The sequence below is a fragment of the Chelonia mydas genome, chromosome 6 (genome assembly GCF_015237465.2).
Source record: "Chelonia mydas isolate rCheMyd1 chromosome 6, rCheMyd1.pri.v2, whole genome shotgun sequence".
Taxonomy (NCBI): Eukaryota; Metazoa; Chordata; order Testudines; family Cheloniidae; genus Chelonia; species Chelonia mydas.
This window is the reverse complement of record NC_051246.2, coordinates 119,657,496-119,677,436: the sequence shown is the minus strand read 5'-3', so window position 1 is coordinate 119,677,436 and position 19,941 is coordinate 119,657,496. Positions and strand designations below refer to the sequence as shown.

The 19,941-nt window shown below is 41.8% G+C and overlaps 1 protein-coding gene across 1 annotated transcript in view; it reads left to right on the top strand.

The window, feature by feature from the left end:
* PRKCH (protein kinase C eta) overlaps positions 1-19,941 on the top strand; it is a 169,636-nt gene that overhangs the window by 65,239 nt on the left and 84,456 nt on the right. Inside the window, exons 3-9 of the mRNA XM_037901135.2 lie at positions 2,773-2,923; positions 3,993-4,027; positions 5,295-5,383; positions 8,197-8,326; positions 9,518-9,645; positions 13,845-13,988; positions 14,931-15,104. Coding sequence (XP_037757063.1) covers positions 2,773-2,923; positions 3,993-4,027; positions 5,295-5,383; positions 8,197-8,326; positions 9,518-9,645; positions 13,845-13,988; positions 14,931-15,104 — 851 coding nt within the window. The remainder of the gene's footprint in view (positions 1-2,772; positions 2,924-3,992; positions 4,028-5,294; positions 5,384-8,196; positions 8,327-9,517; positions 9,646-13,844; positions 13,989-14,930; positions 15,105-19,941) is intronic.

Sequence of the window (19,941 nt, the reverse complement as noted above, 5' to 3'; positions counted from 1 at the left end):
TATGAAATTTCCAGTTTGTGCAAGTGAAAGGAAGCATGTGCAGAAAAGACTAAAGTATCCAGCAGAAAAAAATCTGAGCTTTACTGATAGTTTTCCTTCTTAAGCTATACAGCAAGAATTCAAAGAGACTGGAGTGTATCGTATGGTTGGCATCCCTTTGAAATGGTTGGCTGCCGCACTGATAGCATGACTTCCTCTATCTCTGTTCCTGCAGAAAGGACCATGAAATATGCTTACGATGTTTAACTCTTTTCCCCCTCAAGCCTTGATCAAGTTGGCAGCATTTTTTGTTGTTTAAAAAAATGTCTAATGGGCAGAGCTGATTGAAAAATGGGAAAATTTTTCAACCCATTTGTGACATACTGAGGATACAGTCCCGACTAATGGGGAGCTGTGTGACCCCTGCCCTCTAACCTGGAGTGCCCTTCACACTGCTTTGCTGTTGTAGCCTCCCTCCTGGCTCACAAAAGGCCTCCAGCATGCAAGTCACTCCCAGCTCTGTGTCTGTGTGCGCTGCAGCCAGCCAGCCATGCTTTGGCTCTTACCAGCCTTGCTTATAGTACAGAGTGACCCCAACTCACTCCCAGTCTTAGATTTCCCCCAGAAGTATATGTCCTGTACTGCCCACCCTCTCCTGGATGATACAAGTGTGTTAAGTCCTTTATTTCTTTAAGATAATAATATGCCAGCTTATTATTTCAACTAGTTCTTCACACACTTCAGTTCAGACACAATGGATAAAACAGTAAAACAAGTTTATTAACTACAAAGAGAGAGATTTTAAGTGAATCCAAGTAATGAGGCATAAAAGTCAGAAACGGTTACAAGAAAAATAAAGATAAAACACAAGTAAGGCCTAACTTGACAAACAATGTTAAATTCAAAGCAAAGTTTTCTCACCACATGCTCTCAACAGTCTGACTGGCCCGACTTCTTAGGCCAGGAACCCTTTTCTGTTCAATGGCTGCTCCCTTTGTCCCTTCTCAAGCAGTGAATTGATGGAGGGAGGGGGAGAGAGAGAGGATAGGATGCCTGGGGTTGTTTGTTCTTCCTTTTTATAGTGTCAGTCCCCCACTTGGAAAACATTTCTAGCTGAGATTCAGGAGATAGAGTATCTATATGTAAGGATGTTTCCTGCTGGTTTTGCCACCTGTTTTCACTTCCTTTGTCTCCCTTCCTGCTTGATAACAGTGTTTACTACTTACGTGTGGACAGACCTATTTGCCACATGTTTGAAACTTGTCGTTAACATCATACGGGGAAATCTTATAACCGCACATACAATGTTGCCACACATATTTTATCAGGACAGTATTGACCAGCGAATTATGAATTTTCGAATGATACCTTACAAGATATACCTTGTACAAAGATTATAACAGTAGCATGTAGGGTGTGGACATGGGTACATTCTGTCAGGCCATTCTTAGGAGGTAAATGTGGTGGTTATTACACTAGTAGCCAGAGATGACCCATACCTGCCGATAGTGTGGGGGGCACAGTGAGGGTAGCGGCTTCAGCAGGCATTACTGAGCATGCTCAATATAAGTCAAGCAGCAAATTGGGGGGTGAGGGAGAGGAGTAGGGCATGTGACCCCATGTGCCCCACCCCGACACATCGCCTCTGGTACTAGTAGCTACACTTTCAGGTATGATTAGGGGAAGTGGTGTCGATCATAAGCTAATAGGCGAATGAGTCTGCAACTCGACAGTCTCCTGAGTTGTCACTATGCTGAACACCATGGCATGCAGAACTTCCTGACACCAACTTGAATAGAACCTTTAATCTCCTGGGCCCTGAGCACTTTCACTAGAGGAGACTCTCCATTAGCATTCTACAGTAAGTGTAGCACAATACACGGTTGATCAGCTCTGATTCCATCCAGTAGAGGGCAGCAGTACACCTAGACTGGCCTGTTCATTGCAATATTCGTGTCTTATCTGATGCAAATGTCTGCTGCCTTTGATCTGAGAAGCTACGCAAGGTCAAACCTGGTCAGTGCTGGGCTCGTTCTAGATGAAAAGTGCTCTGTATATAGGAAAATGCAAGACCACTATGATTTTATGTTAGATATCCGTTAATATCTGTGAATGGCTTTATTGATATAGACAGCATTTCTGTGCTTTAGAAATGAGTCAGTGCATGTTTTGCATAACTTTAGCTTTGCAGGAAGATGTTTTTATATGGCTAAATTAGTCCTAAATTTTTTAATTGAGTAGTGATTTGGAGTAATTCAGTTTGTGTGCACAAAGTGAGAGAACTTAAAGGGGCCTTATTTTCAGAAAGTGCTAAATGCCACACCTCTGATAAAGCAGGCTCCTTTAAGAGGCCGCCAGGTGGGCACCAAAGAATTGAGTCCCCTAAAACCACTGATCAGTTCTTAAACATACAGGCCTTTACGTTTTGTTTAATACTTAAAGGAAAAAATCCCCCAAAGGGTGATGCTTAGATATAGCATGAGAGCAACAAAGGTGAGGTAAACAGCATTCATCGAGCAAGTGAAAATTATGATCTAGTGGATAGGACACTGGACTGACACTCTGGAGATGTGGGTTCAGTTCCTCTCTTTGCCATTGTCTTGTTCTGTGATCTGGCCCAAATAATTTCTCTCTGTAATTTCCGTGTCTTTAAATTGGGGTTATTATGATTGATAACCTTGTAAAGCGCTCCGAGATATATGGTCAGAAGCATTATATAAAATAATAATTATTCTCCCTGTTCTATAGATAATCAGAAATTAATTTTTATGTTGTATTTTTTTTTCTGTATAGGAACCCTCCAGAGAGAGAGAATTTTTAAAAATTTTACTCGGAAACGCCAGAGGGCTATGCGAAGAAGAGTACATCAGGTCAACGGGCACAAATTTATGGCTACATATTTGCGACAACCAACGTACTGCTCCCACTGCAAGGAGTTTATCTGGTAAGAATGACTTAAAAAACAACAACCTGGGCCTTTCCTTCCACTGTGGGTTTGTGCACATGGTGAGCACATGTCATCCTAGGTCGTGATTGTACATCTCACTAGTCTGCTGCACACTTAAGTTGCCATGTGAACCCCACTACTGCAGCAGTAGGTCAAAGTGCACCACAGAACTTTTAGTGCATAGTAGCAGGGTCCATGCTGTGAGTTAGTACACAGCAAGCTAGTGCTTTGTAGATTTACACCCCAGCTTATCATGTGCTAAGTGACCATGTAGACATGCCCATAACCGTACCTTTACACTCTTTCTAGCAGGTATACCCCCATGCAGCGATCAATACTGGATTAGTTACATGGTGCTTTACAAATATTGATTAAGAAACAGATCTTACAGCCTGAGTTAGACAAGACTAATGGTTATATGAGACCCTGGACAGCAGTTCAGTTGATGCTGTGTGAATTACTGATGGTGAGAAGAAAGCAGGAATGGCTGTTGGAAGAAGTGGGTTTGAGGGAGGAGAGAGAGAGCGCTGGGTGGATGAGGAGACAAAAACCATTCAAGGCATAAAGAGCAGGTTAATAGTTGTGGAACTAATATGGGTAGAAAGAGTAGGGGGTAACAATCCATTAAACTGAAATGGTTGAGAAGAGCATGGGTAGAGGGAGAGGTAATTATCTCCCACTCTGTTATGTCTCTCTGTTCCATATGGAACATAAGACCTTCAGAGGTAATTATGGAGCTCGTGTAATCTGGTCCATCTAATAATTGTTTTGTTTAGAGTAATGTAGGTGAAGTACTTAAGGAAATACAGTGAGAGGTTTAATGTGGAAAGAGAGATGCATTTTGACAGCCTACCCTGTGAGCCAAAGCCTTCCTTGTCCCTTTGTTACATGCACTGAATCTCGGCCCGCTCACTGTCTTCTTGTCACCACTGGCTGTTTGCTTTGGAAAGCAGAATGCTTGGGCTTCATTGCCTTTCAGTTCTGCCCTCATGAAACTACTGCCAAACTGTTTTGGTTTGTGATTGTGAATCATGTTCCATGTTTTGTTTTGTTTTGTTTTGAACAGGGGAGTATTTGGGAAGCAGGGATACCAGTGCCAAGGTAAAGTGTTATATCCATATACCGTATATTACTGAATATTCCAACACTGAGATGCATCTTCTTCCAGCAGGGCCATGCTGTCTGCTCTTTTCTCTGAAGTCACTATTCATTCTGCTCTTTGAGCCAACCAAGAAGGTGTGAATTAGCAGCTATCAGGCTGGCTGCATGAGAGTATGCTCATACATATGCACGCAGGAACATCCTCATGCTATGGCCCCAATCCTGTGCTCCATGGGGGTGGACTCCTGCCACTTCATTGAGCCCCACTGAAGTCAGTGGAGCTCCTCGTAGCTTATTGTCAGTTTGGGACCTGTGTCACGTCAACATAGTGCCCAGCCGTCATTAGGCATGCAGTCTCCAGGCCCCTGGGTGGATGGCTTTTCCCTGCAATAATTCCTTTAACAATGCAATTAAAACCAATTGACATTAGAGAAATTACTTCAAAAGGAAACTTTGTGGTTTGACCTACTATTTTTGCCTAATGCAAAGTAATATGCTGTATTGATTTTTACAGTATTTTTTTCTGTTTAATGAATTCTCATCAGTTTGTCTTGGCCTCTCCCTTTCCCTGTGCCTGTGCCCTCTAAGTTGGCTTCCTGCAGGAATGGTCTTTCAGTAAGTCTAATAATGAAGCTTGGCTCTTACGAGGTGTGTTGGGACACCAGTGTGTTCACATGGACCTGAACTGCAGATAAACCAAATGTCTCCTGCCTAAGCTCAACAAAAAGAAAGGGTTCATTTACTGATAGGCCCTTGCGAGTGCAAGCAAGCGTAAGGCTATGGGGGGATCTCTAGACACACACTCACCAGTGAGTTACATTTGGCCTCGCAAATATCCCTTCTTGGAGGCACTGCCTTGGACTGTGTCTGTGGTCTGAAATTTATCAAAGCAATGTCCTCTATGGCCTTTGTTTGCATCACCTGAAATATTCTTCATTGGAAGATTTCGGTGGTCATATTGATTTAGTTCATTGTTAGTCATGTTTGGATTGCACTGACATTTCTGCATGTATCTCCCGATATTTATATGGGCTGAGATTTTCTAAGCTTCTTAGAGGATTTGGACATCCAATTTCTGTTAAAATTAATGGAAACTGGATATCCAAATCCTTTAGGCGGCTTTGAAAATCTCAGCCAGGATGTACGTTTCTCCTATTGTTCCATTATCTGCTGATGATTTACATGGAATTTAGCAGAGCCCAGTTTATTGTTTGATACATTTTAAGTCTTTTTTGATAAAGTTCAATATGCTTCTTTTGTTTCCTAGTATGCACCTGTGTTGTACACAAGCGTTGCCATCATCTAATTGTTACAGCCTGCACGTGCCAAAACAATATTGACAAGACAGACACCAAGGTAAAGTCACAGTTGGTTACTTGGATCGTAAGACTTCCTGAATCTTCAGGTTTGTGTGGGTGGTAGTGGTTGCAAAATAGTGGAATTTATCCTTCTTTGGCTTCTTATCTCCATTCACAGATTCATAGATTTTAAGGCCAGAAGTGACCGTTTAGATAATATGGTATAACCTGTTGCATAACAGAGACCATATAATTTCATCCTCTATCGAGTCCAATCATTTGTGTTTGACTAAAGCCTGTTATGTTTGCATCCAGTCTTGATCTGAAGACTTCCAGAGCTGGAGAATCTACCACTCCCCTTGGCAGTTTGTTCCAATGATTAATCACCCTCACTTTTAAATAATTGTCTTATTTCTAGTTTGAATTTCTCTGGCTTGGACTCCTTGTTACACCTTAAAGAGCCCCTTAGTAGCTGTTTTCCCCCTGAAGAAAGTACTTGTACACCATAATCAAATCACCTCTTGATCTTTTATTATTATTATTAATTCTTCCTTCTTCCATAGCTTTTGCTCTGTTTGGCACACTTTTAGGTAAGGATGTGACTGTTTGGTGAATTGTATGGCTCATTCGTAGAGCTTGATAATATTTAGGAGGTATCAGGTGAGGTATTTCCTCTAGAAATTGGGAAGTATTTCTGCCATTGTACAAAGTGCTGGTAAGACTTCATCTGGAATACTAGGTACAATTCTGGTTACCCATGTTCAAGAAGGATTAATTCAAAACTGTCAAGAACTCTGGGCCCGATTTCCCTCAGCTGAGCCTGGTGTTGGCTGGCTCAGCTCTCAGGTTGGTTCATGAGCTTAGTTGGGTTGTGGCAGCATCACCTGATTGGCTGTGAGGAGCCTACAGGTGTGCATTTAAACCAGCAGCAGGTTGCATGCTGCTGAACATTTACCCCCACAGCTGTGATCACCTGCTTGTTTCCAGCCTCATTCCAGACCTGTTCATGCCTTGTTCCTGTCCAGTTCCAGTCTGCCAGCCCTGTGCCCTTGTTCATCTCCTGGCTCTGACTCCTGGTTCCTGTTCCTGTCTCCAACCACTAGGAAGAGCTTCAGCTCTACCCACTAGGCCATGCCTGGGCCCTAACCACTGGTTCAGACTACCCATGTCCCAGTCCATGATAGAACCAGAAATTCAGAGAAGGGCTGCTAGGGTAATCAGGGGAATTATAGACCCTTTCTTACAAGAGAAGAATAAAATAGCTTGATATGTTTAACCTAACAACATGAAGCCTGAGAAGGGATATGATTGCGCTTTATAAATACATCAGGGAGTAAACACCAGGGAGGGAGAAGAGCTGTTTCACCTAAAGGACAATGTTGGGACAAGAACAAATGGGTATAAACTGTCCATGAATAAAGTTAGGCTGGAAACTAGGAAAAGGTTCCAAACCATCAGAGGAGGGAGGCTCTGGAACAATCCTCTGAATAGGAGTAGTGAAGACAAACAACCTAACTAATTTTAAGGCAGAGCTTGATAAATTTATGAATGGGATTATATGACAGGGTTGCCTGCGAGAGCAGGCGACTGGACTCTGACCCAGATCATCACTTACCATCCTATGTCCTGTGTTTCTATAGTATCCATCCAGGACCAAGATCCATGAGGAATATTACTAGTCATGGAGTAAAGCTACACCACAAAAGGTGTATTGTAACCAATAATGTTCTTTCCAGAACATGCGAACAGATGCCGTTGCTCACTATTTCTTACCAGAACTGTTGAGCTAAACTTTAATATGTCTTCTTACCAATCCTAAAATGTCAGTCAAATACGGAATCTCTCAAGATGGCAATTAGTCACTTCAATGAAAAAAAGACCTAATATCTTTTTTTTCAAAAAGAGAGAGAGAGAAAGTTCAAGAGGTATAATTGACTTGAAACTTGTTGTTCCATTAGCACCTATATTTTTAATTACTTAAGATAATGGATTCACCTTTCAATCTGCCAGGGCCGAAATGTTGAGGCACAAAATAAAACAGGATCTATTTGTTCAACGTGTGTAACGTTTTCTAAAGTTTTCTGATTCTGCATTTGTGATCTAAATAGTTCACACTGGAAAAGAGGGATAACCCCAGATGTGTGTGTGGGAGAGGGGTGGGGGAGAAGTGGAGATGAACCAGTGTCCAAAATGGAAATAAACATTGATAAGAAGTGGTAAAAAAGAGATGAGGAATTTTGGAAGGCCTGGGAAAACTGATGCCATGTACTAAAAATGATAGAGTCAGCATTTTAAAGAATTTTATTTTTGCATGTGACGCATAAGTTAAACATTTTAATGCTGATTAGTTAGTAACAAACTCCTGTAGTTAGCAATAATTTGTATTCAGTACTTAAATGGCTTGAGATAGGTTTGTGATGAGGCAAATAGAAGTCCCATCTAGTTTTAATAATTCCAAGTTCATTGTCAGAATTTGAAATTAGCTAATGAATCCTTTGTAAAATCTACTTTGTTCTACTTACAAGGCATGTCAAAAAATCTGCCAGAGCAGGCTGATTGCTGATTAGAGCTCAGTCAATACATTACAGCATTCCCATTCGGTAAATTACAATGCAGTGGAGAACAAAGATGACACTTTCAGAACTGGGATTTTTTAAAATAATTCTGCAGTTGTTCCTAATCATAGAAGATTAGGGTTGGAAGAGACCTCAGGAGCTCATCTAGTCCAACCCCCTGCTCTTACATTAATGTACTTTTTATTAATAAAATTATCTTGTATATGTGTGTATGTATAAATATATATATATATATATATATATATACACATACACGGAGTTTTCTACCCTGTGTGTCTTTTTGATTCTTTCTCAGGTTTTGGAACAAAGATTTGGAATCAACATTCCTCACAAGTTTAGGATCCACAATTACAAAGTACCAACCTTCTGCGATCATTGTGGTTCTTTGCTGTGGGGGATAATGCGGCAAGGACTGCAGTGTAAAAGTAAGCCAGCCTTATTCTTTCTTCAGGCTTTCTTAGGAAAACTTCTATGGATGTGTGGAAAATCAAAGAGCTGAGGAACAATTTCCTGTATATTTTAGCTTAAACTCTTGAAAGAATATTACACTCCTCTCTAGTCTGTGGATACAAAAGAGATTTATAGCTCTTGTTTTTCCAGGCTGCAGAGTGGATTCTAATTTGCACTGTTTGTCCAATTTTCTTTCACTCACATAGCTGAAAATACTCATGGATATTGCTACTTCTAGCATTGCTCTTTCTATGTACCTGAGAGCCTTTGCTTAAGCAGTGAATACTAACAAGGTAGCAGAAAAAAACATTAACAGGGGAAAAGTCATCAGTGTTTGTTGATTAACATGGCTCTTTGTCACACGGTTAATTGACTGAAAAGGCTTTTCCAGCATTTAGTTTTTGTTTGATGACTATTATTATCAAGCCATTTAAGTAACAAATGCTCTATCTCCATCTGCCTTCACCTCCCCCCAGTGTTCTCTGTCTGTGTGAGTTTTCTGTTGAATGATATGGATGTGAAACTAGAGAGTTGTAAACTAGAATTGGGCAAAAAAATTTCAACAAATTTTTTTTGCTAAAAAAATGCAGATTCAAATTGACCAACACATTTTGCAATTTTGTCTCAAATTAGCTGAATAGTTTTGGTTGGAAAAAACCTTAAAAAAAATTAAAAACCATTTTTTAAAAAGCTCAAAAACTAAATGAAATATTTTGTGGAACCCTAAATGTTTTTTTTTTTTCAACTTTTTGGTCCGCTGATGATAATTCTAAAATTTTCAGTTTTCCCAGCAAACTGAAACATCAGTTATTCATCCAGCTTTTTTGTCAACCACTGTTGAAGTGTATCACTAAATTCCATGGCATTCTGGAGCTAATTTGTACCTGTGAGCATAGCTTCAAAGTAGTGTATGTACCCCTTGTACCCAGCACACTCATACATGTACACAAATGAACATCTGACCATGTTGCATCATGTTTGGTGTACTGTCACCTGATGTCGATAGCCTTGTTCTCTTTGGCTTCTGTAGCTCAGGATCAGGGCAATGATGTAGATTTTCTGGAGTGAAATCCTTTAGTCCATGTTATTTTTCAGCGGTAACATTCCGAGCCTTTCTCTCAGCATTGTTCCAATTGTTCATTTGATTTTATTTTTCACCCCCTCAGTGTGTAAAATGAATGTACATATTAGGTGCCAAGCCAACGTGGCACCCAACTGTGGGGTGAATGCAGCAGAACTGGCCAAAACCTTGGCATGTATGGGCCTGCAGCCAGGAAATATTTCTCCAAATTCGGTGAGACTTTTCTCTTTTCTTTATCAGAGTTTACAGCCGTGTCATTTGTACAAGCACAAGAGAAGTTGGTTAGGGCTTTGGTTAGAATGAATGGCATTGCGGGGTGCACTGGACCAATTGCCTTTTGTTCTGTGACATTCAGCAAACACCTCATCTGGAAAATGAATGTTCAGTTTCCAAGCTTATATTGCAGAGGCTTCAATGTGTGTTTCTTCCTGTTAGGTCAATGTAAAATATGGCAAAATCCAGGGCCTGATTCCCCTCTCACACTTACAGCAGTGAAACTCCATTGAACTGTGCCTGATTGGTACAAGTGAGAGGAGAATCCAGCCCCAAATCTAGTTTAAAGGTCAGTGTTATTCAGGGACATGTCCACTGGCAAATAGAGAGACAGTGTTGCCTAGTGAATTGAGCACTACACAGGGACTCAGGAGACCTAGGTTCTATTCCCAGCTCTGCTACTGCTTTTCTGGCTGATCTTGGACAAGTCGCTGCACCTCCCTCTGTCTCGATTTAGCCATCTGTAAAACGGCAGTCATGGTGGTCACCTTTTTTGTACAGTGCTTTGACATCTATGGATAGGAAGTGCTATGTAAGAACTAGATATTATTATTTATTGGAGTTATATTGAAAGCAGCCCCTATCCCTTCAGCTGAGAGGTCATATAACAGTGGGAACTTTCCAGGGGTATAATGCCCCAGTCCTGCAAACAGTACACAGATGCCTAACTTTAAGTACTTGATTAGTCCCATTGTGCGTAAGAGTTTGCAGAATTGAGGCCTAAGTGTGCGCTGTATATTCATGTATTTTAAAGTATTCTGCAATCTATTTAGACCGTTATAAAATTTAATGTAACAAAGTGTTAAAATGTCTGTAAATATTTATGAAAATAAGCAGGGCTGGCCAAGGTGGTGAGGGGAGGGGAAAACGAGGCAGTTTGCCCTGAGCCCTCCCCCCATTTGAGGGGGCCTCCAAGCCCAAGGAACAATATGCACAACTACTATGCACAACCCAATTATACTACATGAATTCCAAAGACAATAAAATGCAGAAAATGGAAAAAAGGCTTACAATGCTGTGACGGACTCCATATAAAAGTAGGAGGTCCTGCTGCAGTACTCTCTGCACAGCCTGTATGTGAGACAGTCAGTCTTTGAATAGCGTGAGTCTTTATTTATTACTGAGCTGTATAAGGGCAAGTGATGAAGGCACTCTAGCTTAAATAAAACTCATATGGAATTTTATGAAGAGGGTGGGCTACAATTCTACATGTCAGTCATTCACGTATCGGGAATAAAATTAAAGAATATATATCAATATCAATAGAAATAAGCAAAGGGTACAAAACCATTTCTCTGCCTGATCAGTCTGTCAGTAGATATATTCTGTTCCAGTCCTGCCTGATGGAAGCTGCAAACATTTTGTTGCATAGTATGTAGCAAACCCGGTGCAGGAATTGAAGCAGTGAAACCACTAGAGAAGGGAAATTCTACAAGCTTTGGTGAAACTGAAGGAAGAATTTGACTTGCCCGTGGACTTATGCAGCGAAGTGGAATGTTTGTCTAAATGGTTAAAGTCTTTCAAATTTGTTTTACTGGCTACTTTCTGGTTTAAAGCTCTACAAGCCATTGGCATCTTAAGGAGTTTACTTCAAGACTCTGAGCTTACACTTGATGAAGAATCAAGGCTGACGAAATCACTCCTAAGTGAACTGGAGCGCCTTTGAGAATCTTTGCCTCTGATTCTTGACTAGTCAAAACTTGTAGAAGTGGACCTGGGCCTTCAACAAGATTTCAAGAAGAAAAGAAGCAGAAAGAGGAAAACACACTATGGTGAAGACAGGACCACCACGTACGACCATGAAAACCAAGAAACTGAGTTCAGGGTTGACATTTTTTATGTTGCTTTAGACTCGCTCATCCACACAAATACAAGAAGATCTGAACCCGCTTCAAAAATCAACAGCATGTTTTCATTTATTTGGAAGCCAACTATAAATTATGCCAATTCCAATATCACAAAAGCTCGAGAACTATCAAAAGGCTACTTGAGAGATTTAATAGAAGAGGAAATTCACCCTTTTAAACAATCTAAGAGAGAGACGCTATTTGGAAAAGTGACTACAGTTAAATTAAACAAGATTTATGAAAAAGAACTGCAGTGTGTTTTCCCACAGACCTGTGTTGCTCTAAGGATTTTCATCTCCATACTGATTTCACTTTCCGAAGGGGAGCACTCAAACAAGTCAGCCCTGATTTAAAAACTACTTCTGATTTACCATGAGCCAAAAATGCGTATATTGGCCTTAGTGATGCTAACAGTGTGTGATCTTGCAAAGAGCCCAAATTATGATAGCGTCAGAAATGTGTTTGTCAAGAAGAGCAAGAAAGATAAACATAGTGTGACTTGTCTTTTGTGATAATAAATCAGCTTTAAAGTTTTTCAGTAATATTCTACTTAAACTATTTCATCTCCATGGTAAATTTTTTGGAAGGCTGGTAGGGCCTCAGTTTCAGATTTTGTCCCAGACCCCCCAAAACCTCTGTGCAGCCCAGAAAATAAGAGTAGGCCTTGGTAACCTATCCACTTACAATGGTTTGTTCAATTTTATGATGACTAATATTTCTCAAAAAATACATAAAAAGGTAAAATAAATAAAACCGAAAAAGTGACAAAATAAATAATCAGACATGACAAATTTCAACATATAACTAGAGGAAGTTAACACTTGTATATTGGCGTAAGTCATAAAACCATCTTAGTCTTCATGTAGAACCAAGGTAAGAAAGAAATAGAACAGGCAAAAGAAAGAGATGTAGAGGAAAAGAAAGACAAATAATATGCTGATTCTCCAGCTACAAAGGGCCTGATCCAAAGCCTGCTGAACTCAATGGAAAGATTCCCAGGTCAGAGCCTCAGATGATGTAAATCTGCATAGCCTATCAATGGGACAAGTTGAGGTTCTTGCCCCTATTGACTTCAGTGAGCTTTGGATCAAGCTCATAGCAAAATAGGCCTACAGGGATTTTCAAATCTCTCATCATCATCCGTCTGTCTGTAACACAAACTGTAATAGAGTTAACCATTTATTCTCTGATTTACAGAGCTCCCAAAGCAGCCATTGATTTCAGTGGGGGCAGCCTGTGCTCTGAACAAGCAGACACTAATAGTATGTCCTCCGTATAATCTGCAGAACATATAGATACAACATATCAGTGCCCTGGTACATAGTGGGCTTTCCTAATTGTTTGTGAGGTAAAGGATGTGATTAAGTTATCAGGATGTGTTGGGAGCTTATATTTTTTAGGGATTTGGGGAGCTGTTCCAAATGGTTTTGTTTCATTCTGCACAGCTGAATTTCAATTACTGTAACATTGGCCTTGTCAAAGGTCTCATTGTGCAGCTGTGAATTTTGCATTACTATGAAACAGTCACAAGGTGGAGCTCAAGAAATCTGTGTGTGACTAAGTTTGGGGGGAAGGGAAAGGAGCAAGAGTCTCCTTTATTTTGTAAGTATTTGGGGCTTGTCTATGCACCCACATCTGTAGAGCCATGAACAGAGAGTACTGGATATTGACTTGATCTAACTACTGCAAAAATAATAGCTGTAGAAAGATATTGATACTGGCAGTACTCTTGAAAATGTAAAGGGACACCATTAAATTGGATCTGCCCCATAGTTAGGGAGGAGAAAGCTTCAAAGGAATTTGTATTGAAGGAGGAAGCAGTGGTAGGGAGGTAGCTAGTAAGCAGGAAGGGAGGCTGAGAAGGGGAAGTGACTAGACACAAATCTTTTGGATTCCAAATGTTGCTGATATTATTCATGCTGTGAGGTATTAAGTAGCCATATTTATTCATATCCCAATAATTCAGATGGAAGATTCCCAGGTTTTTTCACTCAGCTCTCCCATTTCCAAAGTAGGGAGGTCAGGCTTGCCTGTTAGGTTTAGCAAAGTGACTTTACAAGGTCAAACACAGAGCAAGAACCAGTTCTTATGTTTCTTTGTGGCCACGGATGATGGTGGGTGGGCTTGTTGCACATGACACCTGGAGTGATGTTATGCCCAACGTATTTCAGCTGCAGTACAGTGCAGCTGAGCACAGCAGACATACCCAGACAGATACATCATTAGTAAACACTGCAGCATATCATAGTGGAAATACAATTTTTAGACAAACTCGGTTATTTTCCTCCCCAGAAATTAGTTTCAAGATCCACGCTGAGGTGCCAGGGAAAAGAAAGTCCAAACGACGGCAGTGGTGTGAGTGGAAGTTCAGCAAGCAGGTTCGGGATCAAAGACTTCACCTTCATCCGAGTGTTGGGAAAGGGCAGTTTTGGGAAGGTGAGTTTTATTCCTGGCTCTTCACGAAATAGTAGTGTCGTCGTTGTTGTTTGTTATTTTAGTGGCTCCCAAGTACATGAGGTGCTTCCCAAACCAGATAAAAGGTAAGATCCCTGTCAGGAGAAACATGACTGGAAATCAATGGGCGCTGCACGGGAGCTCAGCACATGTGAATATCAGGGTGATTATACATATATGCAGAAAGACCCGCTATAGAGGGGAGAGGAGGGGAATATAAAACCAACCACAAATTGAAACACTGACTACAACAAAAGGGGAAAACAGCCACAACCAAAAGAATAATTTCTGTATGCAAGGGAGCATAACAGAAATGTCAAGTATGCTGCAGCATTAGTGCTCACTTGTGCAGCACTTCCTTGGGAAGATGAACTTCTCCTTTAAAGGATTCAAGGTAATAGTGTCAGAGCTCAATGCAGTTCAGAGCTCACTCTCCATCTACCAGCAAACCATGCACCTGGTTTTTGCCTCAAAGCCATTGTGCAAATGGTGCAGTCAAAATTGGTGAATGGGCCAAACTCTGATTGTGCAGCAAGGTGGGACAGACGGCATGGCGTGGTGTGTGTTATGGTAGAGGATTCCTGCGGGCACTGGGAAGGATGCCACTGACCAGGTCTAGGAGAGATTTGCTGCTCCTTACAGCACTGAGCAACCTGCATGCTCACTTCTGCTGGATAGGGCCTGCGCTCATGGCAGCACACATGCTAGCTAGCTTTGTCACTAGATGGTCACACTGGTGGCCACGCCCATGTCCGCTGACACTGACCTCGCTAGTTGGCTGGACTTCACGACTGTGTGCCGTGAAGATATGCTGTCTTCCATCTCCTGCCAGGTTGTGTGAGAGGCCCCTGTGTCCTCCTGCCATACTTGTGTGGGAGAGAGCAGGATTTAGCCTATATGGTTCATTCTCTTGCTTTGGTTTAGGTGATGCTTGCCAAAATAAAAGAGACGGACCAGCTGTATGCCGTGAAGGTGCTGAAGAAGGATGTTATTCTCCAGGATGACGATGTGGAATGCACCATGACAGAGAAGCGCATCCTGTCCCTGGCCAGGAGCCACCCATTCCTCACCCAGCTTTTCTACTGTTTTCAGACTTCTGTGAGTATGGCTCAGCTTCCACATTGCTCCCCACGCACTGGGTAGCATGGAGGCTTCCTGAATATTTTTCCTCACCTCTTATAAGCAGAGCTGAGTGGATAGCAAAGCATCCGCGGACAGTTCCCTTGAAACCTGCTGTAGTCGCGGTTTCTCCATGCCACTGATGGGGTTGAGGGCAGGGCAAAGGTTCCAGCAAGTTCTGCCTCTAGCATCAACATCTCCGTTTGCCTGGCAAAATCCTGCCTCGTTCCGAGCTGCTTAACAAAACTGCAATGATGGGGAAGACCTGCTGTGCCGTCCTTCCTGGCAACAGAGCCTGTGTCAGTGCCAACCACCCGACATACTCTGAGCCTCCCTTCTCCACACAATCCTCTGAACTGGTCAGTGAGGGATCTCGGACCTAGAGATCCTGGTTAGAGAATTGAATGAGACTGCGCTGCCCCCACTACAGCACAACTCTGCAACCTCAAAGAATTAGATTTTGGGGAAAAACCTGTCCGCTCTAGTCCATCTTACTAGCTAATGCGGAGTCTGATCAAAAACCCACTCAAGTCAATGGAAAGAGTCCCATTGACTTTAGTGAACATTGGGCCAGCCCAATGTAGAATAGCTGTCTCTCAGCATGTGGACATACATTCGATGAGCTAAACCATCCTTCCCATGGAGATCCAAGTATCTTAGGTACTGAAGCTCTTTCAAACTGCTACAACTCATTTCTAGCTATTACTAGTCTGTCTTCTACTGACGTCTCATAGAGTCTGCCTTTTCCCTCAGAGGGCCATAGAAGAAATTATTCTTTAATCACACATACTTCACTGCTGCTTGGTGAATCCCTAACAGGGAAGGAGTGCGCTCTGGCAGCAACCTGACTGATGGTGTTCGTGTTTCATTTGAGTGGTGCAACAGCCAGCCGGAGAGCTCAAGCACCATGTCAGCTTGGGGTGGAGCCCTGGGAAGCTACTCCCACGTAATGGAGGAGGATTTTTGTTAGAGTTTATGTATTTCACAAAGCAACCTATCCTGAACAGAAACAGGGTTTATATATCAGCCCTCTCACAAGTACAGAGGGCCTTAATTGAATCTCACTTTGGTTTTCATAGCACAAAGGTACAAGGACCCAGGTTAATAACCTCACTAATGAATTGCATAGAAATATGTTTGGAAAGGTCTGGTAATGTTAGATATTACTAGAGCTCAGATCTACTGTGACAGGACTTTCTGCCAGTAACAGCTACCCTACTTTGCTGTGACTTTATTTAATTAAAACGTTTCCTGGGAGAATCCCCCCAGTTGAGAGAGATTGGTTTGTTATCAGGATTGTCCGAGAGCAGCGGTAAACATCCGTGCGCCTATAATAATAAATTAAAACAAAATAATAGAGACACTAAAAAATAAATAGATTTCAAATTAACATGGTTAATTGTGATTTATAGTGCTTGGGCCAAATTCTGTCCTCAGCCACGCCAGCTGCAACCCACAATAACTGGATTTATGTTAGTTTCTGGGAGCATGATTGGGTCCTTTTGCAGAGAGACATGTATTGACTGGGGGTGAAATTCACTCCTGTGCAGACGACATTTAAGTTATCAAAACAGGGCTGAGTGGGGCTAAAGTGATGTATAGTCTTTATGCTCACTCTCTGCACAGGGGTGAATTTCCTCCTGTATTCGTTTCTGTTCTTTCCATGAAGTTACATTAATAAAGCTTAATTGCTTTGTTTTTAAAATGACATTGTCATTCATTATTCATATAAATTTTCAAAACTTGGGCCATACATTACAATTGATAAAGTGCCAGGCCTCTCATTAGAAATCTTACAATAACTACCCATTTTGAGGGCTTGTCTTATTTTAAAGGAAATGAAGAGCCTGATCCTGAGAAGTGCTGAGCTCCCACATCTCCTCTGGGGTGCCCATTTTACATTTCCCTGCAGGGCTATTTAACATCTGGAATAAACATAGGGTCCGACCCCAGTGAGAGATGGGGATGCTCAACAGCTCCCTTTAAAAGATCCAAAGCAAGTTTTTTTAAAATGCATTCCTCATCACAGAGCTGCATCGTTTGAACGTTACAGTGATAAGCATCAAAAGGATATTGTGGCATAAATGTACGTGAGGCTGTGCCAGCAGCAGTGCTTTGTGGGGTGATGGAGACTTTACTGTAGAAAAGTGTCTGTCTGAAGTACCCTGAAGCTTTGAGGGTGGATGGGTAAGAGTCGCATTGGGGATGTTGGTGGACGCAGGCCGCATTTGATTATTTAGACCCCTATATACTATTTGGGTGCAGTGAAACAAACTGTACTGCCCCCAAGTTAGGAGCAAAGCATAGACAACTGCTTTGCTGCTGATTAGAGAGGCAGTTCATTTCTTGATAAGAACTCCTGCATCTACTGCAGATAATTTTCTGTCTTTCTGGTCTGTTTCAGTACAGTGCCTAGCACAATGGGGTCCTGGGCCGTGACTAGGGAGCGCAGGCACGACCGCGATACAAATAATAAATAACAGTAATAACCCTGAAAAGGCCCAGCTCTGTTATCAATCTTAGAGTCGACTGACCCCAAGGCAATCTACTTGCTGTTTTAGAAAGGAAATGTTTTTACCACTAGGCGGCAGGAGTTACCAGTGTACTTTTAGCCACAATGGGTCACATGTTTTTGAAGTCTAATGAAGACATGTTAACAACACAACAGGCTGGCTGAGGACACCCACCCATGCTGCTCCTTGGTTACCCTGTATCTTGTAACTCCCACTAACTGATGGGGAGGATGAAGGACTTTTTTTTAAAAAAACTTTAATCCCTGAATTCCTGTCATCCAGGAAAATAAAATGCCATGCTCTTCCTTTCATTGGATGATTTTTAACCATGTTGAAACTGGGCCTGAGTGGATGGACATCTGCTCTTTGAAGTCCACCCTTCCAAATGGTATTTTTAATGCTGTTCACAGTTTTTATAATCACACATCTTTACATGAGGGGTGATTTCTGCTTAGCCTAATGCAGTTACCATCTCCTTCTATACAGTTTTGAGCCATCCTATCAGATGGCATACAGGATGATACCCCTGCAATGATATCCTATATAGTATGGTAACTAGTCCTATAGCTGATCTGGGGCTTCTCATACGGAACCATATGTATTAGTTCCTTAGTGTCCATGATCACTAAAGAATACTCTTATTTCTATGTTTATTTACATGATGTCCACGTCATTAAATACCACGGTGACGAGCGCAGTATAAATACCTTCCTAGCCTGAGTGAGATTATAAGGATTTAGACAGGAATTTAGAACAAAGGGGTTTGTTTTTCCTGGAATGTATTAATCACATATATGTTTGTACTATACACAATCCGTTTTCTTGGGGGCTGAGGAACCGTTATTTCTGTGAGGATAGTTGATTTTAAATTCTTTGTCCCAACATCCGTGAAAGTGACTGGAATGATCGGTTTCCCAGGCAAGTGGTGTCAAATGTCACCCAAGTTAACACCTCTAGGTTTTGCTCCGACTGCCCTCATCCCTTTCTCCTAGTGAGCCCAGGATACTTTCAGAGGACTGTCTGGTCCTGGGATGCAATTTCAGGCACTGTCCTTGTTAGCAGGACTGCAGATCTGGTCATCCTGTGGCTTTATTTTCCATGTCCTTGTGCTCCCAATTGCTGAAGCAAGGAGCCTTGAGTGTGTCATTGAAAAAATAGCGAGACCTGAGTTCTTGGCATTGGGACATGCTTTTCTGTAATGAACACATTCTCAAATGATAGCCTACAAATCGGGATACTCTTGAAGTCAAGAGATTCCAGGAGAGCAAATCACTGAATAGTACCATTTTGCAAAGCCAGGAGGCTTTGTAGGGCACATACATTTCTGTCCCTTTAAAAGATGCTCGCTGATGTCATGCCACTTAAATGACTGAACAGCCTGGGAAAGTTACTCATTTGCCTCTAATGTCTCCCATGGTATTCAGATTGTTTTGTCTAGAATGAACATGACCATTATGTCACAAATCTCCCACACATTTAACAGATGGGCCTGTCCTCAGTTGCTGTGACTTTTTAAAATTTAATATAGGAAGAGATCGGGCTAAACTTGAGCCACTGCATATGTTACGTAAGGAATCGAGCTGTGATTACTTTTTAAGGGGACCCCTTCGGTTTTGTTTTCTCCAGGATTACATAACATATGGCGTGAACGTTGAAGCTGGCTTTGTAATCTAGCAGCTACCCAGAAATCTGAGGTTGGGCACACTACAGCAATGACAATCACTGGGGCAGAGCCCTGAGGAGCAGAGATGAGGAACTCCAGAATGCCACAGTTAGCTCTCCCTCAGCCAGAGGAAAAAACATCACGACACAGGCGGTGGAGGGTGCTAATGGGAAAGTAAATCAGAAAGAGGGGGGAAATATTGGAGGTTCTGCCTGAGAAGGGGTTCGTAGGAGCCCGTTTAGGGTATTCGGGCTAAAGCTACAGCTATAGTGATGATGTTGATCCACTCCTGGTGTTGTAAACATCCATCCTTTTCTCTCTAGTGTCTTGAAATAATTGGTAGATTTGAGTAATTTACAGATACCTAAAGTGCAGATGTACTTGTTGGATCCTTACTTCTTGCTGACTGGATCTTTTTTCTTTTTCTCCTCCTCTGTGGCAGCAGCAGGCAATGAGGCAGCTATGTTTGAAGACCGCCAGGTGTGGGTGTTCACTGGGCAGGACAGATGAGGGGAGTGGAAAGGAAAATAGGTAGAAGGGCATTTGCCCTCCATGGCATGACCCGAAAATGGTCAATGATCAAGGCTTTAGCATGTGACAGAGGCTGATTACCTGGGTGGAACAGGGTAGTTGGAAATGT